Genomic DNA, 19,518 nt, shown 5'->3' with positions numbered 1-19,518 from the left:
TCTTATGACTGACTAACTCAATAAAATGTAATTCTACATTTCCCTCCACCCCCCCCCCCCCTCTTTTCACAGTCATCGTACTCCCAGTTACTGGCAGCTACATGCCTTACAAAGCTTGTATCACGCACAAACAACCCTCTGCCATTGGAGCAACGAATAGATATTCGTAAGTAAAGAATTGTCTATTCTCTCTTAAAGAAATTAGTTTGCTTAGTAACGTGCTGGTGGTAATAGTTAAATTTATATTGCTTGTTTGATAATGCCCTGAAATTGCTAAGCATACAGAATATCTGGAATCAAGGTTTCCCCCCACCCCCAGAATTTTGAGCTTATGAAAGTGAAGAGGGCCCAGAATAATTACTTCTAAATAAGCCTAAGTAACCCCTTTTGTTGTCAGAAGGTTTCTTTAATTCAATCTTTACTTCCACTAATAACTAAGAAAATCGTTGTTAAGGATTTTGAATTCTGTGCAGACTGTGATTTAGCCATCTAGGAGTAGATTCAAGGCTGCCATACTTCGGGTTCTTCATTCTGACAAGTATAACATTCTCAGTTAGAAAGCCTAGTCATCTTACACTCAAAGCCCCATTTCTCAGTAGCATGAAGAAGTAAGGGAGTTTAGAGGCAATCGCATAATTTTGCCATTTCCTGCACATTTAGTACATTTAAAGCTGCATGCCCTTCCCTGACAGAGCCGTATGTCACATGGATTGTTTTTGCTTTATAGGGAACTATGTGCTCAACTACCTTGCCACTCGGCCAAAGTTGGCTACTTTCGTGACACAGGCACTTATTCAGTTGTATGCCAGAATCACAAAGCTGGGCTGGTTTGACTGTCAGAAGGATGACTATGTCTTCAGAAATGCAATCACAGACGTCACAAGGTTTTTACAGGTATGATGTATATATTTAATGTAATAAGAATGGGAGAAGCAACATGCATATACTTACTTATATACAGTTCTACTCTCTAGAAAGTACACAAAATAGAATTATTTGATATGTTCTCGTCTGTGTCTCTTTTACCTTTAATGTGTCTTGGCTTTGTATGTTACATCAGCACAAACCAACCCTCCTTCATTCTTTCTAATGCCTACATACTATTCTGATATAAAATGCCATACTTCAATTAACTGATCTCTTAGGGGTAGGCATTAAGTTTGCTTCTATATTTGACTGTTAAATAAACACTTCAATGACTATCCAAATAGGTAGGTAGGTAGATCAATTTACATATATATCTATCCTGTCATACTTTGAATAAGTGTATTGGGATTATTGGAGTTATTCAAGCAAAAGGATATGTGTATTTTGGCTTTTAAAGATATTTCCAAATCGCCCCCCAAAATAGTTTCTTCCTCCAACAATTAGAAGGTGCCTATTTCCTTGTGCCTCCACCCTGAGAGCTCAGCTATTGTATTTTTCCAATTTAATAGGTAAAAAGAATTGGTATCTCAGCATTTGAGTTATGAATGGGACAGAACAATTTCTCATAGGTTAATTTACTGCTTAATTTTTGTTTTTCTATGAACTTCCTGCTTATATCTTATGTACATTTTTAAGTCGGCTTCTTTGCCTTTTTCTTGTTGTATACAGTTTCTTTGAAAATTGTTACACATTCATTTGTAATTTATCTTAAGTGTGCTTTGCCACTTTCTCTTTTTGTAATGAGCATGGTATAATGCTTACGGTTATTTTTAAATTATGAAAGGTTTCAATTTTGATGAAGTCAGTTTCAGCAGTCTTTCTTATGGCAGTTAGGTTTTATGTCCTGCAAAGCAGCAGTTTTGAACTACAGTTCCTTGCTACGTTGTCTAGGCAGTGTTAGTAGCAACCCATGATTCTGTCATTTCCAAAGTGTGACTGCATTTCCAGTGCTGAAATCAAGCTGCACACACCAACTCTTCCTTTTTTTTTTTTTTTAAAACCAGGATAGTGTTGAATACTGCATCATTGGCGTCACAATTTTATCTCAGCTAACCAATGAAATTAATCAAGTAAGTGCTACAGCCTTCCTCATTGAAGTAAGTGCCATATTTTTCTTAGTATTGGTGTTTTCTGCTCTGTGTGGGATGATCGTTTTGGCAGTTGTGTGCTTTCGCGGTAAGTGATTAATGCCCTTTTGAAACAAAATAATTGCATTGGGTTTTCCTCTGTAAGTACAACCTACCTCACTCTTTTTGTCGTGGTCCCCTTCTGTCTCCAGAACATTTTACCCCCATCTCAGCTTTCCTCACTGGTATTAATGTTCACTACTAGAGATACGAGCAATGGCCCTACCTAAGTCAAAAGCTTAATGAAATAGTTTTATTTATTTATTTATTTATTTATTTATTTATTTATTTATTTATTTATTTTGAAATAGTTTATTAATGAAAAAGAATGAGTTTTAAAAAAGGAATCACAAAAGTGGAACCAGCATCATTTGTGTGCCCCTTCTGCTGCATACATTAATACATGTTTATAATCATTTAAAAATAAGTTACCATGTCCGATTATTAAAGATTTTACTGGCAATCTTTTCAGAATGCATAAAACATTCTACTAAATAACAAATGTTTTAAATAGTCATTGATGATACAGATCACTACAGAGGAAACACCAGTGGCTTCTTTTGCTCTGGCTGTTATTTTTTCAGTCATTTACTTTTGTATCCAGCTAAAATTTATAATTACTGAACAGGCCAGTATTAATATTAGTTATAATATCTCACCCTTCAGTTGTCAGCTAATAATTACATTGGCATCACTTTTGCTGTTGCTCATAATTGTACAGACATTTTTATTAACCCATGAGAGTTTTAACTGTATTGTTACTATTATAAATACACTTGCTTAGCCTATTAAAATCTGGAGGCTGTACGTGTTCTCTGTCACATACAATCCTCATTGTGGTCGATAATTATCAAAATAATAATAGCTTATACCTTTGAGTGATTACTGTGTGATAGGCACTATTCTGAGCACTTTACTTGTATTAACTTATTTCATTCTCACATTAGTCCTAGAAAGGTACTGTGGTTATCCCATTTTCTAGAAAAGGAAAAGGAGGCTAAATAATTTGTCTAAGGCAGTGGTTCTCAACCTTCTGGCCCTTTAAATACAGTTCCTCATGTTGTGACCCAACCATAAAATTATTTTCGTTGCTACTTCATAACTGTAATGTTGCTACTGTTATGAATCGTGATGTAAATATCTGATATGCATGATGGTCTCAGACGACCCCTGTGAAAGGGTCCTTCGACCGCCAAAGGGGTCACGACCTACAGGTTGAGAACTGCTGGTCTAAGGTGACACAGTTAGCAGGCAACAGTATCTGAATTCAAATCCAGTCTTATTCCAAAGACTGTGCTTTAATAACTTTTAAAAATATATATTTTTTTATTGATTTCAGAGAGGAAGGGAGAGAGATAGAAACATCAATGATGAAAGAGAGTATCATTGATCGGCTGCCTCCTGCACGCCCCCCATTGGGGACTGAGCCCACAACCTGGGCATGTGCCCTTGACCAGAATCGACCGCGGGACCCTTCAGTCCGCAGGCCAACACTCCATCCACTGAGCCAAACCAGCTAGGGCTAACTACTTGTTTAACTACTGTTACCTTTGTAGTCGGAAAGCGAGCATTAACTAAGTGCAGAGATTGTGGGATTCGTGTTCTCTCCTTGTGAAGCTTGGCCTCACAAAATACATCAGTGTTGGTATAAAAAACACTTAAATTTTACTTGTCTTTCTTAAGAAAACAATAGAAGTGTGTGTAACATACTTAATGTAATTATTCTTGGTATTAGGATCAGCATAATAGGTTAGATGTGTTATAGAATGTATAATCCAGCAGTAGCTTATTTATCTAGGACACTTATGCTAACACAGTGACATTGGAGCTGGAAATGAGGAATATTTTGAACCTCTATATAACTTAATTTGCTGTGGGGCTTTTTAGTTAGGGGGTTGTCAGATTCAAATCAGGAAGTGTATTTCTGTTACCATTCCTATCTGAGCTTAGAAATAAAATCAGGAGGACCCATAACTTGGCTGTCTGTCAGAAATCTTGCCTCATTATTCTTTCATGTCCCAAAAGCAAAATGAGCTTCCTCTTAGATGAATTGGTCAGTGCATAGAAAGATTTAAGCTTTCTGGTGGAAAAAATGCCCTGACAACCTTAACATTTGAGTACCATCTACTTACTGAGTAGCGGCAGGAATAGAGGACATACTAAAGAAGTAAAAGATTTAATCCTTAACCACAAAAACCTTTAAAATGTGGCTGAAAAGACAAAAAAGAGGAATAAGTGAACAATACAACCATTTAATTAAAGTGTTCACTCTTGGGATCTGGACTCCACGTAGAAACAAATAGGTTAGAGAAGGAGGAAAGTATTTGCAGGCTGTTGTCATTCATCTGAAGTCCATGGCTGCTGGTTAATGACTGTTTTGGAAATTCTGCAGTAACTTCAGCCCAGTGGGTTGTTTACCAAAACCCAAGCCATGCTACTATGTGTTTTTGAAACTAAACCACAGGGCAACATAATAGTAATATTTAGCAGTATCTGCCAGAAATTTGTTAAATTTTACCTAGTTGTAGAGGAAATTAAAACTTTGCAATGGAGATATTCGTTCCTCCTTCTGTCTTCCCTCTGTAAACCTTGGAGACATGATATTCTGGCTATTAGCAGCTTATTGTCCTTTGCATCATCTCACTTTATATGATTTTATAGTAATTTAAGTGTTTAAAATGTATTTTGTATTTATGTTGCTTTTACTGGAAATCTTTCTACTTTATTTGAAGTCTGCATGAAAAAAGAATTTCTTTCCATTTAATTCTAAAACCTGCATTGTTTATTTTTCTGCACAGGCAGACACCACCCATCCTTTAACCAAGCACAGAAAAATTGCCTCTTCTTTCCGAGATTCATCATTATTTGACATCTTCACACTTTCCTGCAATTTACTAAAACAGGTGAGATGGTAGGCTGGATCCTGCTTCCCTGTTTATTTTGAAAGGGTGACAGATGAGTGACCTCATAGCATTTATGCATCTCTTTAATCACCATCAACACCTCTCACATAATACCCCTCTCCAAGATGCTGAAGAAATTTGCTAGCATGAGCACTGGTGTTGGAGAAAGGATTATGATTCCCTACGGAAGAGCAGTGAGAGAATGTTATCCTATGCTCCTATCTTAAAGGAATCAAGTTTACCACAAAGTTTGAGATTCTGTTGTTTGTTCTTTTTATACCACATAAAATTTTCCTGTGTGGAGCAAAGGCCTGTTAACTGTAGTGCTCTGAGAGCAGGCTCAGACGACATTGTTAGCACACTAAAACTCTGACTCCCTGTCCCCTGCTGAGCTAAAAGCAGCCAATAAACAAGCAACATCTGTAAGGAAAAGCAGATTTTGGAATTTTAACATCCATCTAGATTTCATAACCTGAAGGGGTAGACAGTATCACATAAGGAAATTACCTGTTTTAAAATAGAACAGTTGGTGTTTCCATTCATTTATTGATAGAGTTGAACTAAGAAATGTTAACTTACATGTTCTACACATTTATAACAATGTTTGGCTGCTTTGTCCCTATAGAAAGATAAACGGGATTAGTCTCTGGCTCTTTGTTCACTTGGGGGACTTGGGGGTTTTTTGTTCTAATTCTCATTTTCCAGTATATCCAGTTTTAGTTTTATTATTATTTGTTGTTATTGTTAATCCTCACCCGAGGATTGATTTTTAGGGAGAATGGAAGAGAGAGGGAAAGACATAGAGAAACATCAGTGTGAGAGAAACACATCGGTTAGTTGCTTCCTGCACGAGCCCTAACCAGGGCCCGGGCCGGGGATGAGCCCGCAACTGAGGTACGTGCCATTAACTGGAATTGAACCCGGGACCCTTTGGTCTGCAGGCTGATGGTCTATCCACCGAGCCAAACTGGCTAGGGCCAAGTTTTGATGTCCATCTTTTTCCTCAATTGCCCGCTTATCTCGGAATTCCCAGACAGTCCTCAGGTTGGGTGAGCTGCCCAGAAAAAACTGTTGTACCCCTGGAAGGGAAAAGCTTTTGAGAAAACTAAGGTTTGAATCCTCCTCACTGATACTATCAAAAACAACTAGCTTCCTGCCAGTGTGGCTCAATGGTTGAGCATGGACCTATGAACCAGGAGGTCATGGTTCAATTCCCAGTCAGGGCACATTCCTGTATTGCAGGCTCGATCCCCAGTGTGTGGCGTGCAGGAGGCAGCCAATCAATGATTCTCTGATCATTGATGCTTCTCTCTCCCTTTCCCTTCCTCTCTGAAATCAATAAAAATATATTAAAAAAATAAAAACAATTAGCCAGCTCTCACCAAATTCATAGCTGGTATGAACTTTGAACATGAGAATCCCAGGAGCTATGGACCAGTATTGAGCTACATACAGGCAGGTAAACTGTCAGTGAATAAATAAAATTAAGTGGTGATTTGTTTTAGGTTTGGTTTGAAAGATTTTGTTGATTCTGATGATGGTAATATTAAAAAGAGGAAGGAAGGTAGGACAGGATATAAAACTTACTAGAACTCCCTCCCAGGATTTAATTCTAGCCCTGCCTAGACATAGCTAGGATTTCACATGCAAATGAAGTAACCACACATATTGCTTCAGGATTCCCTGTGGCCACCGTGTCTACATGGAAAGAATAAGTGTCAAAGGGGGGATTTCTTTAAATACCGGCTTCATGTTTTATGGTAAATGTGTTGTAATAGTAATGAGGAGCTAGGGTTTTCATCGTGGCATTAAGGTAATAGAAGTGCAGCATCTTGTGGCAGGGGAAACATCACTTTTCTGTGTTGAAATGTAGTCCTCCCTTTCTGGCTCAACAGCCTGCTTGTGAGTCTAGTAGCAAGCTTGGAAGAGGAGTGGTTGCTTGGGGCTCATTATGGTAATTTTTACAGGCTTCTGGAAAGAATCTAAACTTGAATGATGAAAGTCAACATGGTTTGCTCATGCAACTGCTCAAACTCACTCATAACTGCCTAAACTTTGATTTCATCGGCACATCTACTGATGAGTCCTCAGATGACCTGTGCACAGTACAGATTCCCACCAGCTGGAGATCAGGTAAGAGCATCGCCCCACCTGAAACAGGTTGCTGCTCAGCTCTGCGCAGTATCTGTAGGATGGTCTACAGGACCCCTGGCGTCCCTTTTTATTGTACAAGAGCATTCATCATTTCAGCATCTGTCTTTATAAAGTGAGGGAAGGTTCTTGGAGACCTTATGGATCGCCCAGCCTGGAAGAACTCTTAATTACTGACCAGAGTGACTTTGACCTTCTTACATTAACCACCTAGAGACTTCCGTTAGGTTATTCATTTGAGGTAATGTCTAGCTTTAAAAACAAAATCAAGCAAAAGAACATGTGCTTATGTTTGTATGTTCCTAAGGATAAAAATTCTTGCTATGAACAGAGCCCTATTGTCTTAAGTTTCTGAGAATCAGAAGAATGAATCTATTTCTCAGAAGAGCTAAAAACTACTTCTTAAAAAGGAAAACAAAAAGCCCTTATTAGCTTATCACTTTCAAAGGACATAAGCACCGTGTAAGTGAAGAAAGCGGGAAGAGCCAGCTCCCAAACGTAGTGCCAGCACTCAGGCAGTGGCAGTGTGCAGACATGCTCAGTGAAGTGCTTTTGTGTCTTTCTTTCAGCATTCTTAGATTCTTCAACTCTGCAGCTGTTTTTTGACCTGTATCATTCCATCCCTCCTTCATTTTCACCTCTGGTGAGTCAGTTTCTAAAGCAAACCTATTTCTGGAAAATAGCAATGGTGAATGAGCCTTATGTTCACTTTGTTGTACAAAATCATAGAACTAACGCATGGAAATACTAGGGTTCGTTATCTAGCCAAGGTCAAGCTTATAGCTTAAAAGTTCTTGCAATAAAGTCTTAATTATTTTAAAATTATTCCTGTTTAATGACAAATTGCTGCAGATGTCAAGCTCTTTGGGTCTCATCTTGACTTTTTACCTCAAATTGTCAAGCTGAAGGTTGTCCTGACTGAGAAGTTTTAAAGATCCCTCAAACATAAGTGATAAATGGAAGCTGTAATAAGAAGGCAAATTTGCATACTTATTTCTAAATAGCATTTGAAAGCTTTTGGGAATGATGCATTTCTCCTTTAAAACAATAAACTCCTCAAATCACAGAATTCATTCAAGTCCTAAAAATCACAGAACTCATTCAAGTCCTAAAAGATGTTGGCCTGGTATTTCAGATGGGTGGGGTAAAATACCATTGTGCAAAACATAAAGAAGACACAGTATAGTAATGGGTGTTTGGTGTAGTGTTTCTACAGTGGACTACTTTCCTGGTCATTGTACTTTTCCAAATTAATGTAGACCTTTCTTTGCTTTAGCGAAATATGAATTCAGTGTTGTTTGTATCAAGTTAGGAAAAGGTAATATACTCAATAAGGGTAATTAATGAAAAGACTATTTATAAAGGTGTGGGCCAAATGAAGGGAATCTAACAAGAGGTGATGACTGTACCCCCTGGGGTGGGCAGTTGTGGGAAGCTTCAAGGGGCAAGGTAGGAGGAGCTCAGGAGAAGCTGAAGCTGTGGCCTAGGGCAAGGCTGTACAGCAGAGGTTGAGACTGCCAACCATGGCCCAGCGGGAGGTGGCACTTCTTTCCTCCTGCCCTGATCTCCTTGCTGGTACTTTCCAATGGTTGAAGCCAACTAGAAGCAAGAGGGCAAGGGAGCTGGGCTGCTGTTAGTCACAGAGGTCAGCCTCCCAGGGAACAGCAGGGTGGTGAAGGGTAGAAAATAGATCTGGTTGGGCAGAGAGTATAAATACCTCACACAGTAGGGAAAGGGTAAAATGCTTTCAGCATAAACGCTGGTTTTTTCATGGCCCAGATATTTCATTGTAGCGTTACATACAAAGCCTGATTAGCCAAAGGGTCTTAATAAAACAGAAAAAACGAAATCTAAAACTTTATTTAAACTATGAATTGCCTGGTGTTTTCAAGCCTTAAATATGTATGTTAACAAGAATGAAGGAAGCCATTGGGGTAGTCAGAGAATATGCCTAAGTTTAGGAATTTCCATAGTGTGAATTTAAGTAGTTGTTATGATCAGATTGGATGTAATGCTCTTTTTTTTTTCTTTTAATAAAGTTGTTTTAGATATCGTAAGCTGTATCCTCTTTGATCTTTCTATATTATAATTGTAGCAGGGGTTGAAAGAACAGAATTAGAGGCATATGTAAAGAAGAATATTATAGGAGTGGAAAAGATCATGAAAGAGCTGGACAATCTTTTTAATATGAGCTGTGTTTGGGTTGTGCCCTGTTTTTAGGTATTATCTTGCTTAGTACAGATCGCCTCCGTTAGAAGATCCCTGTTTAACAATGCAGAGAGGGCCAAGTTTCTCTCTCATCTTGTTGATGGTGTTAAACGAATACTGGAAAATCCACAGGTAAAATTTGAGGATGTTTTTATTTGAATAAATATATGATTGCTATATGTATATGTGATATATATGATTCTGTGTGTGCGCACGTGCGCGTGCACACACCTATCTGTTACAAGTCAGAAGGATCCCTTTGCTCAGGAAAATAAGGTTAGAGCTAGAGTCATTTCCCCCCAAGAAATTAAGAATTTAAATTTGTTTTTGTTTCCATTTTTTTGAATGTACGTTCTTTATTTAACTACCAGAGGCCCGGTGCACGAGAATCGTGCACTTAGTGGGGGTGGTCCCTCAGCCTAGCCTGCGCCCTCTCGCAATCAGGAAGCCCTTGTGGGATGTCCTACTGACAACTTGGGCCTATGGAGAGCAGGCCTAAGCCGGTGGTTGGACATCCTTAGTGCTGCCGCAGCTGCGCTCACCAGCCATGCACCCATCTTCCCACCAGGGGACAGCTCCTGCATTGAGCGTCTGCCCCCTGATGGTCAGTGCGCGTCACAGCGACTGGTCATTCCACCGTTTGGTTGGTTTACATATTAACCTTTTATTATATAGGATATAGAACAGCTTTTAGGTGGGAAGGGAGAGATTTCTCATTCAAATATTTGTTCCATAACTCAGTAGTCCTTTTTGTCTTTTTCAGTCCCAAAGATTTTGTAAACACCTATTTTTTTTAAAGTATCACTTCTCTACACTAGGACATATCATAAAATCAGTTCATAGTTCATTCATTCAACAAATTTTATGAAACACCTACCATGTACCAGGGATACCGTGGTGAACAAAACAAGATCTGTCCCCCTATGCCAATAGAAGAAGACATATATAAGGAAAATAAATATGCTGGTATTGTATGTGAATAAATCAAAAGTTTGATATAAGTATAAAATATATAAACACAGGAATAGATAAATGTATTTTTATTATTAAATGTTTAAATATATAAAATATTTGCATAACTTTGCTGCTGTGGTTTATTGTACTTGATAAATTTGACAGATGTGAGGATGAAAATTTCTTTTATCTTTCTTTTAATTGATGAGAAGCAAGCAGACTAGTTACACCTTAGACCACGCCCTTTTTTGCCATTTATCAGCTTTACAACCTTAGGGCTATAGTGGACCCTTCCAGCTTCCGTTTTAGACTCTGTCAGTTGAGGCTAATGCCACAGGTGAATGTTTGAACATTACACAGACGTGTCCTTCTGAATGAGGACTCGCGTCTTACAAGTTTAAGTAGATTCCCCCTCCCCTGAAGCCATCCCTGTCGTTCAGAGTGAGTGAGTCGCATTTCACATTCTATTCCCCCTGTGCTGCCCCCAGAGCTTGTCAGACCCGAACAACTACCACGAGTTTTGCAGACTGCTGGCCCGACTGAAGAGTAACTATCAACTGGGAGAACTAGTCAAGGTGGAGAACTACCCTGAGGTCATCCGATTGATAGCTAACTTCACGGTGACCAGCTTACAGGTTTGTCTTTGGTAGCTTGGCTCTTTCTTCCTAAACATTGGAACCGCTTCTCTTGCTCTCTGGGTTTAGCCTTCTAAGAATATTCTTTTTTTTCCCCTTGGCAAAAGTGAATTATAAATACATGTATGGTAACCTTGCAGAGTAATTACTGTGGCCGTCTACTCATGTGTATTACAAAAGTGCAAGGAGTATTGGGAGAAGAACATGTGGGAATTGCAAGGCAAAGAGAATCCCCTCAGAATCACACACACACACACCCAATAGGCAAGAGTGGAACAGGGAACTAGACAGAAGAGTAAAGGGTGAGTCAATGCCCTCTCTTTCTTATTCATGTAATATAGGGCTCTGGCTCTCAAACGGTATGGCTTGCATCAGAATCATCTGAGGAGCTTAATGAAAAGGCAGGTGCTTGGATCTTACCCCCATAATTTCTGGTTCACTAGGTTCAGGGTGGAGGCCTGGTGTCTCTATTTCTAACATGCTCTCTAAGTGATTCTCATGCATACTAATGTTTGAGAACCACTTATGCAAGGTTTTTGTTGTGGAGAGGTTTACTCATCCAGCTAGAACAGCTCTTCTCATTAGATGCATAGTCTCTGAAATACTAATAAACATATTAGACCAGTTGCCATACACAGAACAAAGCCCATAAAAGATTCTCATCTTTTTTATAAGTCTTTATCCTTTGTGTCGAGTGGCATGGGACTAGTGTATTGTGTACAAAAATAAGAAGTATGCCTCCTGCTCTTTTGGTTTTCCTTAGCACTGGGAATTTGCCCCAAATAGTGTGCACTATCTCCTGAGCCTATGGCAGCGTCTGGCAGCCTCTGTGCCATATGTGAAAGCCACAGAGCCCCACATGCTGGAAACTTATACTCCTGAAGTCACCAAAGCCTACATTACATCCCGTTTGGAGTCTGTGCACATCATACTGAGGTAAGGACGTTGGGACAGCCTTCCCCAGTAGCCTGGTGTTATACTTGCCAGAGGTCAGACACCCATTGGCAAAAAAATTTGATAGGAGTCTTTGATAGGAGTCTTTGATAGGAGTCTTATTGGAGCTAATACTGTTGATGGTCATTCTCTTATGTCAGCAGAATAGCATAACATCTGAAAGAATAGTCTTTAACATCCTATTCGTGTCCTGTTATTGCTGTCGGTAGCAATATCTTTGAATACAAAACATAATGTTTGTCCTTGCCACTGATTTTCCTTAAATAGGAGAGAAACATTTATAGACTATAGATTATAGGAATTATAATGTGTAAGTTATAGGTGCTTAATGTGAACTCCTAAAATATTAAATAGATAAAAGGGATTACACAATTCAGAGTTGACTAGAAGAAATAAGAATTCTAGGCAACTGATCACTGATTGTATTACATTAACACGTGGTTTCTGTCTACCCTGTTAACTGTACCAGAAACACATAGCTAAAGGAATGTCAGACCCCTGCAAAAATGACCTGTGTGGAGTTAAAGTTATTTGGTTTAGGTACCTCTCTTGCTTGTGGTTTGGGTTGTTGTTTGTTTTTCCTCACAGTTTTGGAGGCTAGAAGTCTGAGATCCAGGTGCCAGCAGGGTTGGTTTCTGGTGATGCCTTTCTCCTTGGCCTGCAGATGAGCATCTTCTCTCTGTGTCTTCACAGGGTTTTTTCTGTGTGTGTGCACGCACATATACGTATGTTATAAGGACACCAATCCTATTGGACTAGACTTCCACCTTTAAGATCTCATTTAACCTTTTTTTTTGGAGGTATAATTGACATAAAGCATTCTGTTACTTTCAGGTGTACAACATAGTGCTTCAGTATTTGTATATATTGCAAGATGATCACAATAAGTCTGGTTAACATCCATCACATAGTTAAAACATTTTCTTTTCTTGTGATGAGAACTTTTAAGACTATTCTTGTATATTTTTTCATTGGCTATCTTTTATTTTTTAATTTTTTAAAATATATTGTTTATTGATTTCAGAGAGGAAGGGAAAGAGAGAGAGAGAGAGAGAGAGAGAGAGAGAGAGAGAGAGAAACATCAATGATGAGAGAGAATCATTGATTGGCTGCCACCTGCACACCCCCTGCTGGGGATCAAGCCTGCAACCTGGGCATGTGCCCTTGACTGGAATCGAACCTGGGACCCTTCAGTCTTCAGGCCGACACCCTATCCACTGAGCCAAACCAGCTAGGGCTTTCATTGGCTATTTCTCAGGAGAATTTACTTGGACTCTGAAGATCTGGGTTTTTTAAGTTGGATTTTTAATTTGCTTAGAGTCAAATGCATTTACTTGTCATAACAGTTCATTGTCTTAACTGTTAATGACTTTGAATCATTTCAGAATTTTTGAGTATTTTTGAAGTCCACAGGGAGGAGTTATTTTATTAGCTGCTTAGTTTCTGTTCTTGAGGAGTCAGCTGGTGTCAGTGAGACCATGTCGGGGAGTGGTTACATGGGTGGGCCCTGGGCCCAGAGAGCTAGCTAATGGCTGTGTGCTCTTGGGCGAGGTTATTATAGGGAGTAATTTACTGTGTCTCCTGACCCACTGTGTGGACCACAGCAAACACACAGCTATGAGCTGTTAGTGGTAGTGGTGGTGCTGCTGCTGGCTTGTCATTCTGTGATGTAACAGTAGACAGCTTGTAATATGACAAGATTTTCAAATTTATGAACTAGTAGAGAAGGTAAGACCTGGTATAAATCCACAGAGCCCCATCTGTAATTATGAAATCCAAGATGTGAAAACTAAATTTTCTCATAAGTTTGGCACCAAAATTCATTTGGTGGCAAAATGAGACATGCACTGATATGAGACCCTTTATGGTCTTTTTAAATTCTACTTGGTGTGACGATTCATAATATTCTGCAATAGGAATATTGTATTTGCCACACCACAGAGCCCATTGAGGGTTTATATTACATGGCAGAAATACCATATTGTCTCCCTAAAACCTCAAGATTTCTGAATTCCAAAACACATCTGGTCACAATGGCCTCACTCAGGAGACAGGATACTTATCATCCCAAAGTTGACTATGGTCGAGAACAAACGAGAGGCTGAGGCTGGGGTGGAGAAACAGGAATGAGAGGATCAGGGCCAACCAATGTTAAGAACTGGAAATCCAGATTGAAAGATTGGACACCAACAAATATTCCTAAGAGAGACTGGTGCTTGGGTTGAAGGTGTCTGCCTTCCAATTTTTTTATATCCCTTCCTTGATTAAAAGTAGTGTTGAGATATGAAACAGTGGGTAAATGAAGAAGGAGCTGCTCGGATGGGGAAATCAATAGGCATATTTCTTCCCTTGGGATAGAGATGGACTGGAAGATCCTCTGGAGGATACAGGTCTGGTCCAGCAGCAATTGGACCAGCTGTCTACAATCGGGCGCTGTGAATACGAGAAGACGTGTGCGCTCCTGGTGCAGTTGTTTGACCAGTCGGCCCAGTCCTATCAGGAGCTGCTGCAGAGTGCCAGCGCAAGCCCGATGGACATTGCCGTGCAGGAGGGTGAGTGGACAGTGGACCAGGCCTGTACGGAGGTGATGCCAGTACCCTTTCGCCCATTGCCACCTCTATCCTCCCTTTCCTTCAGAAGGATTCTTCCATCATCAGTTTCCTCTGTGCATGCAAAAGAGCGTTTGTTAAATGCCACAGGGGACTAGGGAAGAGTAACTGAAATAATTTGCGGTGGTTATGTGTAAGTTCTGCACTCTAAAAATATTGACCTTGTCTGGTAGGGGAAACTTGGTTATCTGGTGAATTTTCCCCTTGCCATCACCCTTACCAGAGCAGAGTAGTAGCTATACTCTATAAGCAAAGTAAGGCTTTGTGGCTTCTCCATGGTGTTCTTTTTTTTTTTTTTTTTTTAATATATTTTATTGATTTTTTACAGAGAGGAAGGGAGAGAGATAGAGAGTTAGAAACATCGATGAGAGAGAAACATCAATCAGCCGCCTCCTGCACATCTACTGGGGATGTGCCTACAACCCAGGTACATGCCGTTGACCGGAATCGAACCTGGGACCTTTCAGTCCACAGGCCGACGCTCTATCCACTGAGCCAAACCGGTTTTGGCTCCATGGTGTTCTTAAGATAACGGAAGCTCCTGATAAGAAGTGATCCTCCCAGTGAGGGATTTCTTCATGAAATTATTACTGGAGGTGACATTAATGGGTTTTCTCCTGTTGCAGGAAGGCTGACATGGCTGGTTTACATCATTGGGGCAGTGATTGGTGGTCGGGTCTCTTTTGCCAGCACTGATGAGCAGGATGCTATGGATGGTGAGCTTGTCTGTCGGTAAGTGCTCCCACGGAGGCTTCCTGTTTCACGGCTGCAACCCTTTTGGGTTCTGAGACCATAGGAACCTGACATGCCTCTGTTATTGCTTTTCTCCCTATTAATGGAATATAATCTCATGAAGCTGATTGCCCATGAGAGTGAAGGACTGTTACAGGTCCAATTTCAAACCTTTCATACGTATAGCAAGAACTCTATCAACCTTCCTTGAATTCAGCAAGGAATTGGTGGATACAGAATTAGGAAAATTAGACTGAGGAGTCGCTTTTAGTTCTGTTTAAGGACAATCCCTGAAAGTTAATAAAATGTGGACGGCTTTTGCCGTACCAGAGCACGTCTAATAGAGAACTGTGGTTCTCCCAATATCCTCCAAAGATAGAATTATATAGTTTCTGCAGCCTTTCAGATCTCTTCACCATATACTTCTCCACCTACAGGACTTCAGGTTATTTGTATCTATGTGATTCTTATATTACTAAAGCCCATAAATAAGTATTTAGTGATTTCTAAAAGTTTACCATAGAAATAAAATGGTGGGCTATTTTAATACCCTACAGCAGAGGCTCTCAAACCTTGAGGACCTCGGAGAGCCTTTGTTTAATGTGAGATACATCTGTCAGTGTTTATCGTATTAGAAATAAAACAAAAAATTTTTATAATTCATTTTAAAGTAGCAGTAAGCCAAATTACATCTCAACATAAATAATATTTTTAATAACTTTTTCCCAAAAAAACTAATGAGAAGAGTGGCTTTGTTCTAATGTCTGGCATAGAAGTCAGCTGGAATCTCAGACCTGCTTCGACGTTCAGCCTTGTGATCCCATGGTCTTGTAGCCCCTGGGAAACCGCACCGCACCCTCCCGTGAGAATTTGAGCGAAAGGGCAAATAGTGTGGTAGTATTTTTATGAAAATGGTTTTGTGACCTTTCAGAGAACTGCTACCCTGAAGGATTCTAAACTTTCTGATGTCTCCTTAGAGATAAATACATTTTAACAGGGTGCCTTAGAATTTATTGCTCCCCAGATATTTTAATCCGTAATCCTTATTCATATTCTGAAAATCCCCATTTGTCTCTTTCTACCCCCATTTTGTTTGTCAGATGACCACATCACAGCTTGTCACACTGGCATTTTTTGACGAGTCGAACAAAGGTTTACTAAAGATGACATCTAATACCTCTTTGAGTTTGCAGCCTGGTGTGATACTGTGTGTGCCACAATGTAAATTGAGTTCAGACAGTCTCTTCTATACCAGTTCTAGTTGCGTGTTGCTGCACAATGGCTGAATCTAATTCACTCATGACATGTCACACATAGTTTGTTACCTATTCTCACAATATCAAAGTGTCAGATGAGTCACTTGTAATAACATTATTCTTATTCATTCACATTCATGCATTGCATTCCAGTATGCTTTCTTTGGTGGGGATGGGTCCAGGGAAAAGGGATGAAGTCACAGGTAGTATTTCTGCTTTTGGTCCCTGGAAGTGTTGCCACCTGTGACCATTGTCCTTCATGTGTCTTCATTTTTTTCTTGGCTCTGTGAGAAAAATGATTGAGAACCATTGGTTTCGTCCAGTCTCCCTCATTTTTATAAATGAGGAACAGAGACTCAAAATAAATTGCTTTACTCAAGGTCTCACAGAAGTTTCAAGGAAAGCCATTACTGGAGTACAAGATGGGCTTTTTCCCCCCGTTGTTAAGCTGATTACAAGTTCTGCCTCAACCTACAGTCTCAGCGGACTGGAACTTTTAAACATCTCACTAGTCATTCATATTTATTCCTTGGCTGTGGTTCCTGTGGGGCAGACTTCTTAGTCCCTCCCCAGCACTTAGAGCCTGCGGAGAGTGCCTTTCAGATGGTCTGGGCAGGAGAGGAGAGTTGTACGACTCTTTCCAGGGTGACTGCGATGTCCTGCTGTTGAGAGAACCATTGCTCCTCTTCTCCTAGGGTGCTCCAGCTGATGAACCTCACAGATTCTCGCTTGGCGCAGGCAGGCAACGAGAAGCTAGAGCTGGCCATGCTGAGCTTTTTTGAACAGTTTCGTAAGATCTACATTGGGGACCAGGTGCAAAAATCCTCTAAGGTAACAGACTCTCTGTTGGCTCCATTGGTTCTCCCTTCTGTTTGTGGAATTGCTGTTGAAGGAAACAGCTGCTAACAGTTCCACAGTCTCCAGGTTTTACGTATCAGGATAGTCCAACTGTCTGCTCTTAGTTTATAGAATTTTGGGAGACTCATAAAAGAATGGGCCCATTTCTCTAGTGCTCCATATACTTAACAAATACCTGTTGGTGTTCCCAGAATTGTCAGTTCTGTCTCTGTTCATGAATTGATGTTTAGAACAGCAGAAGGTTTCACAGTCTTTTTGTAAATTCAGCGTTTGAAGGGACTGTAAGAGCCCAACACCCACCCAGTATTTAGTAATACTTGAGCCTAGCTTTTCACTTCAGTAAAGGCCTTTTCAACATTGTTGTCCATTCTTCTTCCCACATCTTACCCCCTGAATGAGGACATAACAGTACTGAGATGTGATTTTTCTAATCCATGTTTTCTGGTTACTTTCTCTTCTCAACACAACACCAGCTGTACCGCCGCCTCTCAGAAGTTCTGGGCTTGAATGATGAGACCATGGTCCTAAGCGTCTTCATAGGAAAAATGTAAGTGTTTTGGCTTGCCATCAGCAAGAGTCCCTTGCAATCCTATTGCAACTGTAAAATGTGATCTTGGCATTGTGCTGCCAGTGCCTTGGTATTCCAGCATTGATGGTTTGCGTCAGAAAACTGTGCATTTTGAGTGTGTGACAAGCTGTGCTTAGAGATATGGCCCGGCCCCAGAGCATTCCAGGCTTGTACAGGCAAGGATTTAATTTTGTTCATGTGGCATCTCATCCAAAGCCTCTGGAATCACAGGTCAAACCCTGTCGTGGCATTAGCAAAATGGCCCTCCCTCCCCAGTGATTGGTGCTCAGCCTCTCACTCCACCACCCTGCTGCCAGGGGTGCCCAGAGTGGGCACTCGCCTTCTGGTGCTGATTTTCACTAGGCGGCCCCCTGGGAGGAGAGCCCCACTTTAAAACAGTCTTATTCTTCTCAAGCATCACACCCTTTGAGAGTTTTGAATCTCCAAAATCTAGTGCTATTGTTTGACTTGTCTTCAAAGTTGGAAGGAAGAAAGCTCCTAATTGGCCCTTTGGTTGTTGTTGTTTTTTAAGTTGTGCCCTTTGCTTGCATTTTCCCCTTTTTAGGAGCTTAATTTTTCAAAGCACACATTGGAGCCAAATTACCCAGGGCTGTGTGCAAAGTGCCATTTTGCCTCCTTCCAACCATCCCAATCCTAAACACTCATATCCATGAGCTGGTTGATAATTTAAGATGAAAAAGGCAAAGGGGGTCTACAGGACTCTGCCAGCCAAGAATCCAGAAGCAAGGGCTATTAGAATTCTGCAGCTGACAGTGGATGGTGCAGGTGCAGAATTGCATACGTCTGCATGTTATCACTGCCGCAGAAATCTCTTACCCTTGCTGCAGAAATCAGCCCTGGAGTGCCCCAGAATTCCAAGGGCCTGGGTATGGGCCAGTGTAGCTTTGGAACCAAGTAGTGAAGATTATCTGAAGGATAATTTTTCTAGTCAACCAAATGTAAGTACGGAGATTTTATACCCATTTTTTGTGGTTGTGATGTCTGTGAATTGGTGATGCAGATGTGTGGTGATTCGTGATGGATGATTTTCTAATCCCAGCCCTCAAGGAAAACAGACAAATCAAAAGTGTCTCCTGTGTTGTTTTTTTCTTTTTGTCCTCCAGCATCACCAACCTCAAGTACTGGGGCCGCTGTGAACCAATCACCTCCAAGACACTACAGCTTCTCAATGACCTCTCCATTGGATATCCTTTTCTAAGCCAGTGTCTGTGCACCACAGGAACTGTGGTGTGCGCCGTCTTGGAAATCATGGCTGCCTGCTGTTTCCACTTTAATTTAGCTTTATGGGTATTTAAGTGTCTTCCATTCTAGGAGCCAAAAGCAGTGCCCACACAGAATCCAGGAATAATTCCAGGCCCCAGAAATGAGGCAACCCACAAGCTGATAGTTTACTACAGGTTTTCTCCCTGGCTATCTCTAGAAGCAACCTGAATACAAGCTTCGCAGTAAAAGCAGTGGCTCTGCTTCCTCTCCACTTGGTCTAGGACTGCTGCAAAGTTGGAACCGCTCTAAGACAGCCTCTCACAAGCCGGAGTCTGCAAGAAAAGTAAACCTTAAAAATATTGAGTGACTTTTCTCAGTTCTCCCAAAGATTATATATAGCTAGTGCCCTCCT

At 40.5% G+C, this 19,518-nt stretch overlaps 1 protein-coding gene across 1 annotated transcript in view; it reads left to right on the top strand.

Annotated features, from left to right (window-relative positions):
* XPO7 (exportin 7) overlaps positions 1–19,518 on the top strand; it is a 38,512-nt gene that overhangs the window by 2,951 nt on the left and 16,043 nt on the right. The window contains exons 3-16 of the mRNA XM_059696045.1: positions 73–166; positions 728–894; positions 1,932–2,024; positions 4,853–4,957; positions 6,925–7,090; positions 7,678–7,751; positions 9,329–9,448; positions 10,759–10,905; positions 11,669–11,841; positions 14,218–14,411; positions 15,095–15,200; positions 17,152–17,287; positions 17,788–17,861; positions 19,007–19,090. Of these exons, the coding sequence (XP_059552028.1) occupies positions 73–166; positions 728–894; positions 1,932–2,024; positions 4,853–4,957; positions 6,925–7,090; positions 7,678–7,751; positions 9,329–9,448; positions 10,759–10,905; positions 11,669–11,841; positions 14,218–14,411; positions 15,095–15,200; positions 17,152–17,287; positions 17,788–17,861; positions 19,007–19,090 (1,733 nt within the window). The remainder of the gene's footprint in view (positions 1–72; positions 167–727; positions 895–1,931; positions 2,025–4,852; positions 4,958–6,924; positions 7,091–7,677; positions 7,752–9,328; positions 9,449–10,758; positions 10,906–11,668; positions 11,842–14,217; positions 14,412–15,094; positions 15,201–17,151; positions 17,288–17,787; positions 17,862–19,006; positions 19,091–19,518) is intronic.

This window comes from Myotis daubentonii, chromosome 5 (assembly GCF_963259705.1).
Source record: "Myotis daubentonii chromosome 5, mMyoDau2.1, whole genome shotgun sequence".
NCBI lineage: Eukaryota > Metazoa > Chordata > Mammalia > Chiroptera > Vespertilionidae > Myotis > Myotis daubentonii.
Note: the sequence above shows the minus strand (reverse complement) of the source record. Positions and strands in the feature narration are given on the sequence as shown.